At 38.4% G+C, this 13,736-nt stretch overlaps 1 protein-coding gene across 1 annotated transcript; it reads left to right on the forward strand.

Moving 5' to 3' along the window:
• The first annotated feature begins 10,632 nt into the window (after window positions 1-10,632).
• On the forward strand, window positions 10,633-13,484 carry LOC113781637. Its single transcript, XM_027327596.1, has 5 exons — window positions 10,633-10,763; window positions 10,859-10,942; window positions 11,115-11,462; window positions 11,767-11,883; window positions 13,309-13,484. The coding sequence occupies exons 1-4, from the start codon at window positions 10,722-10,724 to the stop codon at window positions 11,845-11,847; spliced, it is 555 nt and encodes a 184-aa protein (XP_027183397.1). The 5' UTR covers window positions 10,633-10,721; the 3' UTR covers window positions 11,848-11,883; window positions 13,309-13,484.
• The last annotated feature ends 252 nt before the right edge of the window (window positions 13,485-13,736 follow it).

Here is a 13,736-nt window from a genome sequence, read left to right on the forward strand (position 1 = left end):
GGAGAGGGAGAGGAAGAAGAGAAAGAAAAAAAAGAGAGGTGGTGCCAGCACCAGCGTAGGTGGTGGCAGGTTGAGGTGGAAGAAAAAAGGAGGAAGGTAAATTTTTCTATGTGTTTTGGGTATTTTGAAGTATGTAAGTTAAAAATTTTGAGAAGTTTTTTGAGATTACTGAAATTAAAATTGTTAAAAAACTGGTAGGAGGCAAACTTGGGCAAAAACTCATTTGCCAAACAGGCCAATTTAGCCAAAAACTCAGTCCATCATTTAATTGGATTTCAATTTTAAGTTCAAAAACTTAAAAAGGTGAAAACTACCAAGAGAGAGAGAGACAGTGGCGAAGCTGGTCCTGGTTGCTGGAGCTTCTGCAATCAATTTCTTCAAACAGAGCTGAGTACGGTGCTCATCTACAACAGATAGGAACTTTCGCATACTCACAAGATCACCAGCTATTGCCAGAGGTTTCATTTTCTCTAAAATTCAACAGATCTCCTGTTGCCAGAGTATTCATTCTCTCCAAATCCAAATTCTGGATCCGACGAAGACAAGCTTGGCACGCTACATTTGCTGGAAAAGTCACTCGTTCCAAACCTAGGCACAATCGCGGACGGTGGAGATGCGGTGGCATGCCTGGCTACGGTGATGAAATAGGTGGTGAGCTGTCTAAAAGAAAGGGTCATCTGATGAGAACGTGAACTCAACAATGGTCAAGACGAACTTTTGCTTTTGCTTTTGTTTTTGCTTTTGCTTTTGATAGGTTTTTCTAGAGTCTGTTTTGCCTTTCATGGCAGCCATGGCTGCCCCTCCACCACTGGGTGGGGGTCACATGGGTTCTTCCTCCCCTTCCTTTACGAAAAAATCCTTCTCGGTGTTGTTTGCGAAGCCCTCTTCGCTGGAGACGAGACAGGTTCAAGCTACTTTGGCTAAGCATCGGGGGGAGCCAGCTGTTGCGTTTAATGCTGAGGATATATCCGCTATTGCCTCTTCATTTCGCTTCTCTCTGGTTAGCAAATTTTCAAAAGGACGGCCGGCATTGCCGGATCTACGTAAGTTCTTCCTCTCTCTTGATATAAGGGATTCCGTTGCAGTGGGCCTGCTTGATTTCAAACATGTTTTGCTAAAGTTTAACAGCGAGGCAGATTTCCTGCGGGTTTGGGCTAGGAATATTTGGTATGTTTATGGCTGCCCCATGAGAGTATTTAAGTGGACCTCTAAATTCCATGTTGATCGGGAATCATCGTTGGTTCCAGTATGGTTCAGTTTACCCAAATTACCAGTCCATTTATTTGACAAACAATGCTTGTTCCATATTGTTTCTTGTCTGGGAAACCCTCTATTTGTTGACTCCGCAACCTCTTTTTTTTCTCGGCCGAATGTTGCTCGCGTCTGTGTCGAGGTAGATTTGTTGAAACTGCTGCTGACAAGGGTTTGGGTCGATATGGGTGATGGTTTCTGGCAGTTCTTGAAACCAGAAAACATACCCAAAAACTGTGGACATTGCTATCGCCAGGGCCATGGCGAAGAGCAATGTCATGTGAAGTATCCTGAGCTCCGCCCATCGAAGGTAGACGCTCTGCAGAAGTCTGGATTGGGGGAAGTACGGTTGGATCGGGGAATGCAGGTGGAGAGTCCCGTGTCTCTGGTGACTCTGGGCAACGCGGACCCAGAAAGTGAGGGGCTTCATAGCTCGCCTCCACTGGATGAGAAGTAGGAACATACTGCTCCTGGTGTGTTGGTGCAGCCAGAATATGAAGAGCGATAGGCCCTCGCGGCTGGCGCTTTTAATGCAGCACTTGTAACGGATGATCTTCTGTACCAACCGCCCCTGGTTCTACCCTTGACGCAGAATGGGGTGTCTCCAGCCCTTCCTGAAATGGTGGAAGCGGTGATAGAGGCTGCGGCGGACCAACTGATTCATACTATTGCAGACCAAGTTGTCAGTGAAACTGATGCTGATGTTCGAGCTACTGCTATGGCCTTGGCAAGTAGTGTCGAGCCAGCGAGTGATAGTATGGAACTAGAAACATGCTTGCGGGACCAGGTGCAGGCAGAGGTGGATAGCCAGCATACTTCGATGGTATCCACTCTCAACCTCTCTCCTCGCAAGACTGGTGAGGTGACAGACACATCCCTGGATGACTTGCGGTGGCGTTTGGATGGACTGAGGAACCCAGATGAATGGCAGTAGGTCACTCACCGCCGGTCAAAGAGAAGTGGTGCACCTCCCCAAAAATTTTGCTGCTCGGAGTCATGATTAAGTCTCTCTTCTGGAACGCTAGAGGGGTGGACAATGCTCTTAGTTTAGCTCGCTTGAGAAAATTGAAACATCTACATCAAATCTCGTTATTAGCCCTGTGTGAACCAGTGGTGGGTCGTGAGCATCTGGATATTGTTTGTCGGAAGTTGGGTTTCCCGTTTGGTGTCTCTAATGATGAAAGTAGGATTTGGATTTTTTATGATGCTGAATATAAGTGTGATATTGTTGCAGCTTCTCATCAATTTTTGGCGTTGCAAATTGCCCATACTTTTTTTCCCCGTTCCTTTATTGCAACCTTTGTTCATGCTTCATGTGACCTAGATAAGCGTGAGTTGGTCTGGCTGCAATTATCAAGGGTGCATTCGTTGAGAGAGCCAACAATTTTCATGGGTGATTTTAACGTCGTTGTTGGGTCTGAAGAGAAGAAAGGAGGTCGACTGTTTCGTTTCTCTGAGGCAGAGTCTTTTTTAAATTTTACTGATGGTGTTGGCTTGACGGACTTGGGTTTTTCTGGATCTAAATTCACGTGGTGCAATAATCGTCTGGGGAGGGTTCGAATCTGGAAGCGTCTAGATAGAGTTCTGGTGAACCAGCTATGGTTGGATCTAGGCGTTAATACTGCAGTGGTGCATTTGAGTAGAGTTATTTCGGATCATTCTCCGCTGCTAGTAACTTGTTCCCTGGCTGTCAGCGGGGGTCCTCGGAGTTTCCGTTTCTTGGATGTTTGGAGCTCCCACGGTGATTTCCTTAAGGTGGTGCGTCAAGCTTGGGAGGTGGAGTGTCAGGGCCGACCGGTTAGGGTTTTGATTTTGAAATTGAAGGCGGTTAAACATGCGTTACGGGTATGGAACAAGGAGACATTTGGAAATGTTACTGATCGTGTCCGGGAAGGAGAAGAGTAGGTCCAGTTGTTGGAATGTTCTTTGGAGGCAAGCCCGACGGAAGAGGGGCAACACCGGCTTCTCAAGGCGCAATGTGACCTCAAGGCAGCTCTATTGAGGAAAGCCAGATATTGGCGTCAGAAAGCTTGTATTCAGTGGTTAAAGAAAGGTGATGCCAACACTAGGTTCTTTCATGGCCAATTCAAGCAAAGACAGGCACATTGTTATATACATCGAATGAAGGATAAGAATGGAGTCTAGGTTGACGAGCTACCTAAAATTGAAGACATGGTGGTTAAGTACTTCGCTGAAGCTTTGGCGCAATCTGATCAAGTACAGGTTGATTAGTCATTGTTAGATGTTATCCCTTCAATTGTCTCCGAGCAGGAGAATGAGGCTCTTCAACAAGTCCCTACTGAGGAAGAGGTTAAAAAAGTGGTTTTCCAGATGAATGGGGAGAGTTCCTCAGGGCCAGATAGGTTTACGGGCTCTTTCTTCACTTCCTGTTGGGAAATAGTAAAAGGTGATGTCTGTCGGGCGATTTGGGATTTCTTCGCTGGTGCGCAGCTGCCTTGGGGATACACATCAACTCTGCTGGCTTTAATTCTGAAAATATCAGGTGCGTCCTCGTTTTCGGAGTTTAGGCCAATCAGTCTTTGTAACTTTGTTAATAAAATCATATCGAAATTGCTGGCAATACGTTTGGAGGGGATTCTACCTAAGCTAATATCGCCTCAGCAGAGTGGTTTCATGAAGAGTAAACAGATCTCTGATAATATATTGCTGGCTCTGGAAATGTGCTCGGCGTTAGGGAAGAAGGTTAGGGGATCAAATGTTGCGCTGAAGTTGGATATGGTCAAAGCATATGACCAGGTCTCTTGGTGTTTTTTAATTCAAGTTATGCGAAAATTTGGTTTTGGGGAGCGCTGGATAGATATGATTTGGCGGTTGATCTCCTCATGCCATTTCTCTGTTCTGCTTAACGGAAAACCCTATGGTTTTTTCAGATCATCTCGGGGGTTGCACCAAGGGGACCCATTATCCCCGGCCCTATTCATCATTGCGGCTGAGGTCCTTTCGAGGGGCTTGAATACTTTGGTGGGGGACCGGCAATTTTCTCCGTACTTTGTTGCCCGGGGATATCCTCCGTTGACACACCTTGCCTATACTGATGACATCATTATTTTTTGTAATGGTAGTAAACGTTCGTTAGCATGTGTTATGGAGGTATTGGGCAAATATCAGAGGATCTCAGGACAGTTGGTGAATGCTTCTAAGAGCTGTTTTTTGGTGGACAGGATGGTATCGCTTATACGGCGTAGGGTGATTGCACGGACCACGGGATTTTCTTTTAAAGAGCTACCAGTCACTTACTTGGGTTGCCCCTTGTATGCTGGGAGAAGGGTGAGATCCTTGTTCAATGGTTTATTGGATAAAGTTTCACAGCGTTTGAATTCTTGGCGAGGCCGGTGGCTGTCAATGAGTGCTTGTGCTATACTCATTAAGCATGTGCTGTCCTCAATCCTGATTCATATTCTGGCAGTATTGGTGCCTCCAAAGGGGGTAATTGCTGAGTTGGAACGGGTGTTTGCACGATTTTTTTGGGGGGAATCAGAGTTTGGGTTTAAGTGGCATTGGTCAATATGGAAGATATTGTGTCATCCCGTGGAGGAGGGGGGAGTAGATTTTCGTTCATTACAGGCCATTATTGAAGCTTTTTCCTGTAAGTTTTGGTGGCTGTTTAGATGTGGACTTTCACTCTGGGCCCAGTTCATAAGGGCTAGGTATGTTGGTGAGTTACATCCAAATCAGGTCTTTATTTCTCCTAAGTTTTGCCCTAGTGGTAAACGAATGTTTGGGGTTCGATTTTCCATGGAGATGTGGCTAAAATGGGATTTGTCTAGGGGTGATGTTGCCTTTTGGTGGGATAATTGGAGTGGGCTAGGTCCGTTGGCATGGAGGTTTCCAGATTTAGCGTCAAACACTCGGGTTTATGATTTTTTGCATGAGGGCCAATGGGATCATTTGGCCTTGGCTGCCTTCCCTTCAGAGGTCACAGAGTCGACTGCGGATTCTTTCTTTTGTTTTGGTAAGGTTCCCGATGGCCTAGTTTGGACCTTACAACCTTCGGGGGAGTTTTCTACAAAATCGGCATATCAGGTAGTTCGATCCTCTGGGGTTCGGTCGTGGGCATTTGCTTCTATCTGGCATTCTTTAATTCCACAGAAATTTTCCTTTCTTATATGGAGATTGTTGCATGAGCAGCTGTCGGTGGATGATGTGTTAGCAAAGTTTCAAGTTCATGGCCCCTCTAGGTGTCAATGTTGTTCGCTACCTCAGTTGGAAACGTTGCAGCATGTTTTTGCTACTGGAGTGTTAGCAACTGAGGTTTGGGGGTTTTTTGGCAGTCGCTAGGCGTTGCAACTCCTTCAGTTGCTTGTGTTAGGTCACAATGCTACAAATGGTGGTTGCTCAGTGTCAAAAGGAGGGCATTTCGGTGGCTATCCCCTGTGCTACCGTTGCTTATTGTTTGGTTTTTATGGTGGGCTAGAAACATGGCTCGATTTGAGGGATGAAGTATATCCGTTGGTCAGGTTCGGGGATGGATCATTCATGAGCTGCGGTTATTGATCCAAGTGTACTTTCCGACCATGACAAGGGTACCACTTCAATGGGCAGAGATTCTGGACTCGCTATCCGGACTTCGGAGGTCCTTAGTTTCCACTCTGGTGCGATGGGTGTGTCCTTTGGACGGTTTCTTTAAGTTGAATTCGGATGGTTGCTCTACTCTTCGAGGTGAGGGTAGTGGTGAAGTGATTAGAGATTCCTGTAGAAGGCTCATTCTGGCTTTTGCTGATTTCTTTGGTCCGGTAAGTCCCCTGCAAGCGAAGGCGCGCACGCTACTTTTGGGTCTTCAGTTAGGGTGACAAAAAGGGGATATTGCATTTAATTGTTGAATCTGATTGCTTCATCTTGATCAGTTGTTTACGGGGGAAGGGAGAGGTCCAGTGGTCATTCGCTCTGTCGTGCGTGCAATTCGGAATGCTGTTCCAGAGTATCATCAGTTCAGGCACTGTTACAGAGAGGGAATGCTGTGGCTGACTCACTGGCTTCCCACAGTACTGCGTGTGGGTCCTTCGAGTTCTTTACTAAGGCTTCTCAATTATCGTGTCGCACAAGAGAGTTACTGGCCCTGGATATGCAGAACTTTTGTAATTTTCGTTTCTCGTTTCGGAGGTAAGGATGCGACCTTCCTCCTTACATTGTATTCTTCGGCAGCTTGAATAATAATATGATTTCAATTAAAAAAAAAGTTCAAAAACTTGGTCAAAATCTATTTTTAAGGGTTCGAATGGACTGAGTTTGAGTGAATGCAAATCTTTATATATCAAACCCTTGATTTACTTTATAATTCTAAAGTTTCAAACTACTTTATTTTAATAAAAGTTATAAATATTAATTTTTTATTAATATTTTACAAAATATTAAATTATTTTGATAAAAAATATGCAAATTAAGGGATATTTTAGTCATTGAAATAGTAATCCTACCTCATCCAATCTCAAACCAACACAGGATAGGATTATTTCCAACATATCTTATCCAATCTAGAACGAACCAAATACTAGATAACTTGGACTATTAATCCGAGAATGACTCAACCCAGAATTAATAATCCGAAGATGAATCATTCTATCTTATCCAATCCGTGAACCAAATGAACCCTAAAAGTTTCAACAACTTCCATGACCCATAGAATAATGAAAAACAATGAAAAAAAAAATAATGAGAGAAAGATAAAAGTCCATTATCAAGAAAAAGGAAAGGACATAAAAAATAAATGAAGCCTTATTGGACTTATGATGGATGTATACAAATCAAAAGTAAAATTGAAAGACAAACCAAATTATTCGATACAAAAAATTAAGTTCAAATCGGAAAGAGTTCGCTTGAATTTGGTTCGCTCGCTAATCAAATTAAATTTAAATAGCAATTTGTATTCGATAAACTTTCAAAAAGACGAATCAAATTATTTGATATTAAAGATCGAGTTCAGATCGGCAAGAGCTTGTCCAAATTTAGTTCGCTAGCTAATCAAATTAAATTTTAATAGCAATTTGTATTTGATAAACTTTCAAGTTCAACTCCAGTTCGATTTGATTAGCATATAAGTGAAATTTATATGTAAAAGATTCAAACTACTCAAATTCGACTCAATAAAAACATGTTCAAGCTAAAACAAATAAGTCAAATTTAAATAAAATTTCAAATTCATTAATATAATCAAATAAGTTTAAACACTAGGGTGTTTTATTTGTTTAAACTTGTTTATACCTCTGCCCAAAAGTAGATCAATTTAGGCTTATCCCATATTTCTCGGATATAAGCCGACATGCGCAGCCTTTATGTTAAGCCTAAGCGGCTCCCACCCATCAGCCCAATTTGTCGCTACCAATTCCGCCTGTCAACCGCATCTCTATTATTCCACATTATCGCTTAGAGGTTAGAGCCTCCACAACACCTTGGTTGGTAGGACAACAAATTCTCATCCATTTCTTATTCTAAATTTCTTTGACTAGTTAGTGGCCAAACTTATTTAACTAGTGGCTAAACTTAATTAAATGATACATGAAGTTATTTTGAGTAATAATTCCCATTATTCAATTATTTCTTGGTGGCGTGCATTTATATCACTTTCTTCCACTGCAAACACTTTGTCGGTGGTTGGGCATCTTTTTTTAAGTTTCTTTTGTGTTTTCAAAAGTGTTTCTGGTCAACTCTGTCGATGTTAGCACCCACAAAATTTGAGAATCTTTTGGTTTAAATGGATACTTCCACTTTCACGAAAAGTAAAGAGATCTTTTGAAGATTTGGTAAAGATACTTAAAAAAATTTAAGGTTTGTTAAGTATTTGATGGAAAGTGCAGAACGTGAGACTATTAATTTTCCAAATATTTGACCGTCCTCGTGGCTATATTTTATGCATGTACGTGAACTACATTAGTGATTTCTATACATTTTATTTGAGAGATTTTCTAGTAGGTAAGCAATGGGATATGTTTTTGTAAGATATAGGAAAGTACAATGGAAGATGGTTGGCTTGGATGATAACGAGAGAGGATTTACAAACAGGAGAACCTGTCGTAGATTACCTCCCAGGGAAGCAAAAAAAAAAAAAAGGTACAATAAAGAGAAGATGTGGATCAGGGCCACCCCAGTTGCTTCTTTTGTTAGTTTAGTGTTGGTCCAAGGTCCAGCTTCTGTTTGAAAACCATGACAGCTTTTTGTGTGCCAAGACAAGGTAAATATTTATATAGTCTGCTTCTCATGTTATATCTATCGTTTTCTAAGTAATTTTTTCTTGAAAAGTATTTTTTTCTATTAAGTCAACCAATGGGAAAAAATGTTCGATCTTAAGGTTCAAATCAAATGGTTGTTTCCATGACCTTTACTTTTCCTTTATTCATCTACTTGATGTTTTTGATCGGATTCTAATTCAATTTTAAGTCTTTAGTTCTAAAATACATGGTTTATTAAGTACAAGTTGTGAAAGGCTTTTCACCTTTGATTGGTAAACTTAACTCCAAACGATTAGTTCTAATTTTATGTTTTTTTTTGTCAAGAAAAGAGACCCAATCAATTAATTGACAGGTTCTTGGGATCCAATTACTTTAAATATTTTGGATTAGCCTTTTTGTTCCTCCCTCTTTTTCCGTACCTTTTTTTTATATATATAAAAAAAATTAGTTCTCAATGTGGTCATGTACTCATGATGCATTTAGATGCTGGTTTAGAACGAATCAATGCCTTTGATGAGTAGTTATCAGACACCTGATTAAGATTTGGCAAGTGCTCTCTGGCCTCCATGATCGCCAAAAGTAAAAGTACACATTTAGCTCATTTTAATTTTAAGCGGAACCAAAAAATTTTCTTCTGAGGGAATGAATTCTAGTTCAACTAAAAATTAAGTACACAACTTGAAATATTTTTAATTTTTTATGGGAGTAAAAGTTTAAATTTACATAGAAATTTTTTAAAACTTTCAACTTTTTAAGAGAGAAAAACTAATTTTCAAAATTTGGGGGGGCCGAGTTCTGCGCATGATTTCAACCTTTAGCTAATACATACGTTCATATTAACTTGCAACATTCTAACTCATTAAGCTTGGACGCAGATATATTGACGCCTCAAAATTGACCCCAATATAAAGCTGATTTTTTAAGTTATTTTTTCTTTTAGCTGAATTTTAAATTAATTACAGCCTTCATTCACTAATACAGTAGGGTGATTTCTGTTCACTTTAAAAAAAAAATATATGTGTCATATTTGACGAAGTTAAGGAATTCCTTGTACCAATCACGTCCCCACATTCCATCATCATTTGGAGCCTTTTTAGTTCATGGTAGGTAAGAAAGTGACAAGGAACATATCTGTTCATATATTTAGTTTTACTGGATAATTTATGACTAAGATTTAGACACAAATGTTTACTATAAAAGAAGCTATTTTGGGGAGTAAATAGTTCTAGCTAGTACTCATAAAATTTCATGATTGAATGCATTTACATCCTTTGCTTCCATTTGGAACGATTTTGTAGCTAACAATGTCTGAAAATAGTTGGCACTCTCAATTGGAAAAAAAACCATCATGTTCAGTGGTTTAGTAATTTTTGATGTTTCTTGCATTTTCCTCACAAAAAATAAGAAAAAAAAAAAGAAAAGATCCTTCAATCTTTATCAAATAAGATGTTATGTTGCCTTTCGAAGAGACTACCATGGTGTTTGGTCTTTCATTTTACATTATGTATATTTGCTTTAACCATTGCAAAATAAATATATGTTAAGTTTTAATATTAGATTTTATGTGAAATATCCGAGTTTTAATTTAGTTGGTTTTTTTCAATAAACTTTGTACTATTTTGTGGAGTAAATATCTCTAACTATTAAAGCACTTCATGATTGTATGCATTTACATCCTTTTGCTTCCACTTGAAACATTTTTTCTATCTAATAATGTATGAAATTTGTTAAAAAGAAAAAGCATGAAATTTGTTTAGACCCTCAAATGAATAGAGACTACCATGGTGTCTATTGTTTTGGCTTTTTCTTCCTTTTTTTTTTTTTAAATTTTTAAGAGGATCAACAGTAATTCTCCACTTATTTTTTTGGTGTTTTGACTATTTCATTTTACATTTCTCTTTGTGTTTTCCTTGGCCAAGAAAATAAAGAAAATGACGTGCGAATCTGTGCCAAATACGCAACTCTGCAAGAAATTTCAAAACAAAAAGATGAATTATTTTAGACTGCGTCAGATTCAGATGACAAGAGAATATATTAATCATCCCACTATTGAATTGATCTCGTGGCTATACTTTAGTAAGCCATGTGAACTACATTAATTGTTTCTCCAGTCCAGGATAAAATTATTCTAACTTTCGTGAAGGACAATAAATAGGTGAAGAAAGGTCCAAGGCCGCCCCAGTTGTCATAGTTTCAGTACATTTTACAATTGCTAAAGTTTTTTCCTGTTCGGTTGTTACAAATCAATCTCAAACCTCAAAAGGAAAAGAGCTACTATTGTTCATTATGGATCCTTCATATGCAAAAGGAGCATCCAAAATGCTAAAGGTTATCAAGTGGTTTATCAATCTCTGCAATTCTGAATCAAGTTTTCAGCAAATTATTTCTTGCTTTTCCTGATGCTTTGATGCATCTATTTACAGGATAGGAAACGCCAGCGGGAAGAGAAACAGTATAATCGGCAGCTCAGAGCTTTGTCAAACCTGCTACCAGGCTCAAAAGCTGAGGTACCACCAATTAATTATTCAACCAGATTACAGTTTTTCTTTTTCTTTGCTTTTCTTGAGAACCCTTTTATCCTTTAGCCCTCAATTCAAATCTGGCATTTTCAATGAAGGAAAGAAAATGGGATTAGAAAAATTAATTTTCTTTTTAAGTTCAATTCCTCTGTTTGTGCAGTTGGATGAGGTATTAGTTGTTGAGAATGCAACTAAGTACATAAAGCACCTTGAAGAACGTGTGGATAGTCTGGAAAGACGGTTGGATAGTACTATTGGCGAAGAAGATGAGCAATCATCAGTTGTATTATCTGAGGATACAAAGTCAGACAGCGATTCTGATTCCTCTCTACCTCAAATTCTTGTGTATATTTCTCTAAGAGATGTGATCATCTCCATTCAATGCAAAAACCACAAGAATATCATCTGGGAGACGATTTCAGAAGTTGAAAAGCAGCAGCTCTCAGTAATCAGTTTCAATACGATGAGTTTTGGTCGTGCTGAGTTGGTTATAAATATTCTTGCTAAGGTACGCACCTCGTTTTGTTGTATCTGTTGCATGTTTGTATATATTTTTTTGTTATTAGTGCAGATTTTAAGGAACGAAATTATTTTTTTCAATGAAAAAGATAATATAGTTTATTTTAACCACACCCATTCGAGGCTTAATCTTCTTGTGATCTCTTTTGTTCTAATGACTAAAAACCTCTTATTGACTTTTAATTGGATTGAGCACCTCAAAAATGGCTAAAACTTTTGTTGAATATATCTTATTGTTATCAAGTGCTATATTCGGGAAGACAATTGAATGATAACTTCAATTTTAATTTCAGATTAAGGAAGGAGCCTTGATCAATGCAAATGATCTTCGCAATGATATGCGCTTGGTGATATTAAAGCAAATGGAAGATTAATAAGTCTATTTCCACCTGCAATGTGTGTTTTTAGAGGTTAGTAAGTTTGACATTTTGGTTCGTTTATTACATGTTAATACTGTTTACATGTGCTTAATTGAAAATTAACTACCATTCATTTTTCTTTTTTATAGACATCACTCAAATCCACCATTTTGTTGATAAGGAATGATTTTCTGAGAGGAAATTCTGTAGATGAACCTTAATCCAAATTTACATGGCAAAAAACCTTTAGCAGTAAGCCTTCTACTATTATCCAAATAAACTTTATTATTCTCAATAAAGTGATATTAACGAACTTATTAGTTTTGAGAAACTAGTAACGTTTGTTATCGACTAATCTCCCTTCCTACCCCACTTCTTAAATCCCATTCTTTTTTTATTAAGAAAAAAAAAACAAATGTCGGTTATCGACTTCATCCAGCTTAAAAAAAAAAAAAAGAAAACAAAATTAACCTCTTCTAGTCCTCCTTTTAGACTCCGGCAAGTTTTGGGCCTGCCCAAACCTCGTCATCCAAGCCCATTCATTCAGAAAATTGGCTGAAGCCTCAAGGCATTCAAGTGGCCCACCAAACATTGCCGTTATCTCTTGGACTAAATCAATGAAAGGGGTGAAAATCTTTTAACAATTGATTAGCAATTAAATTATATTCGTAGTGAGATGATTGATTGGAATTTTCCAAAATAATCCTCTAACTAGACTATGGCTCTATTGATAGCCCGATTAAGTACTTTAATTTAATAGATTCAGATTTTAACATGTTAAGACGCGTTTGATAATAAAAATTGAACATATGAATTAATTAAGTGACACTAAATTTTTTAGGCAAAATTTGTTCCCAAAAATAAGTGATAAACTATTCACTTATCACTTAATATCATATACACTCAATATATCAAATGTAGTACTTAATAATTCATTAACTTACTGAATTCAGACTTTAAATCTTATATTTCAAATTTTAATTTTTAGATTTTAGTTTTATTAAACGCACTCTACCACTCATAATTCAGAGGGAAGTTTATCTTGACAAACCAGCTATTGAGTTTGTTGGCAAGAGATGGTATTGGTTTTGCTACAATGTTATACCAATCCAATTGTCCAGAAAAAAAAAATGAATGGCCCAATTCGAACCCATCTGATGTGCCCCAAATCCGGATGGTCAATTTTGAAAAAATAAAAATTAAGAAATTGGTAGGAGTGGTCTAGATAAACCAACTTGATGTTGTTTTTTAAAAGCACTTTTTAACTATTGATGAGATCGCGAAAGGTTTTTCACCTTAAACTTGGTGTTAAAATCAGAGAGTTTTGTAATCCACTTTCCCTTGAAATCAGTAAAATCTTTCTATGTTGCATCTTATTTCTTGTCCACTTATGAGGCAAGGAATTTGCGTGTGCAATTCATTTTTGTTGGTGTGCAAATTCGCTGCCTCATTGGGTTTTTCATGTTATTGTTGCAGGACAAAGAAACTAAACGAAAAATAGGGTCTGGCTTCTCCGAGATGGCCATGTTAGATATTCCATGGTCAAGTGAATACTAATAAATAAGTTCCTTGCCTTGACTGAAGTAGTACTAGGTGTTTTTCTTTTCTTTTTTTTCCTTTTTGGTTTCTGATTTTTCTTTTTTTTTTTGTAAATAGAAGGTGTTAAATTCAGGATCTCCTACTTATAATTCTTTCTACCTTATCATCCAATCCAATCCTCCCTTGATTTGTGATCAATTACAAGAACTATCTTATGGTAGTATGCATATGGCAGAGCCTACTACTGTGGTTCATTGATTGTCTATTCAATCTTTAAGTGTTGCTTCTTCTATTCCCACAATATCTCACTTACAATCCGATTCTCTCTTCTTCTTCTTCTTCTTTTTTTTTTTCAAACCAAGAGT

The sequence above is a fragment of the Coffea eugenioides genome, chromosome 8 (genome assembly GCF_003713205.1).
Source record: "Coffea eugenioides isolate CCC68of chromosome 8, Ceug_1.0, whole genome shotgun sequence".
NCBI classification, from domain to species: domain Eukaryota; kingdom Viridiplantae; phylum Streptophyta; class Magnoliopsida; order Gentianales; family Rubiaceae; genus Coffea; species Coffea eugenioides.

Coding starts and splice junctions, on each gene's coding strand:
- LOC113781637 (XM_027327596.1), top strand. CDS start 10,722: ATGGATCCTTCATATGCAAAAGGAGCATCCAAAATGCTAAAG. Junction 10,764..10,858: donor GAGCATCCAAAATGCTAAAG/GTTATCAAGTGG, acceptor ATCTATTTACAG/GATAGGAAACGCCAGCGGGA. Junction 11,463..11,766: donor TTATAAATATTCTTGCTAAG/GTACGCACCTCG, acceptor TTTTAATTTCAG/ATTAAGGAAGGAGCCTTGAT.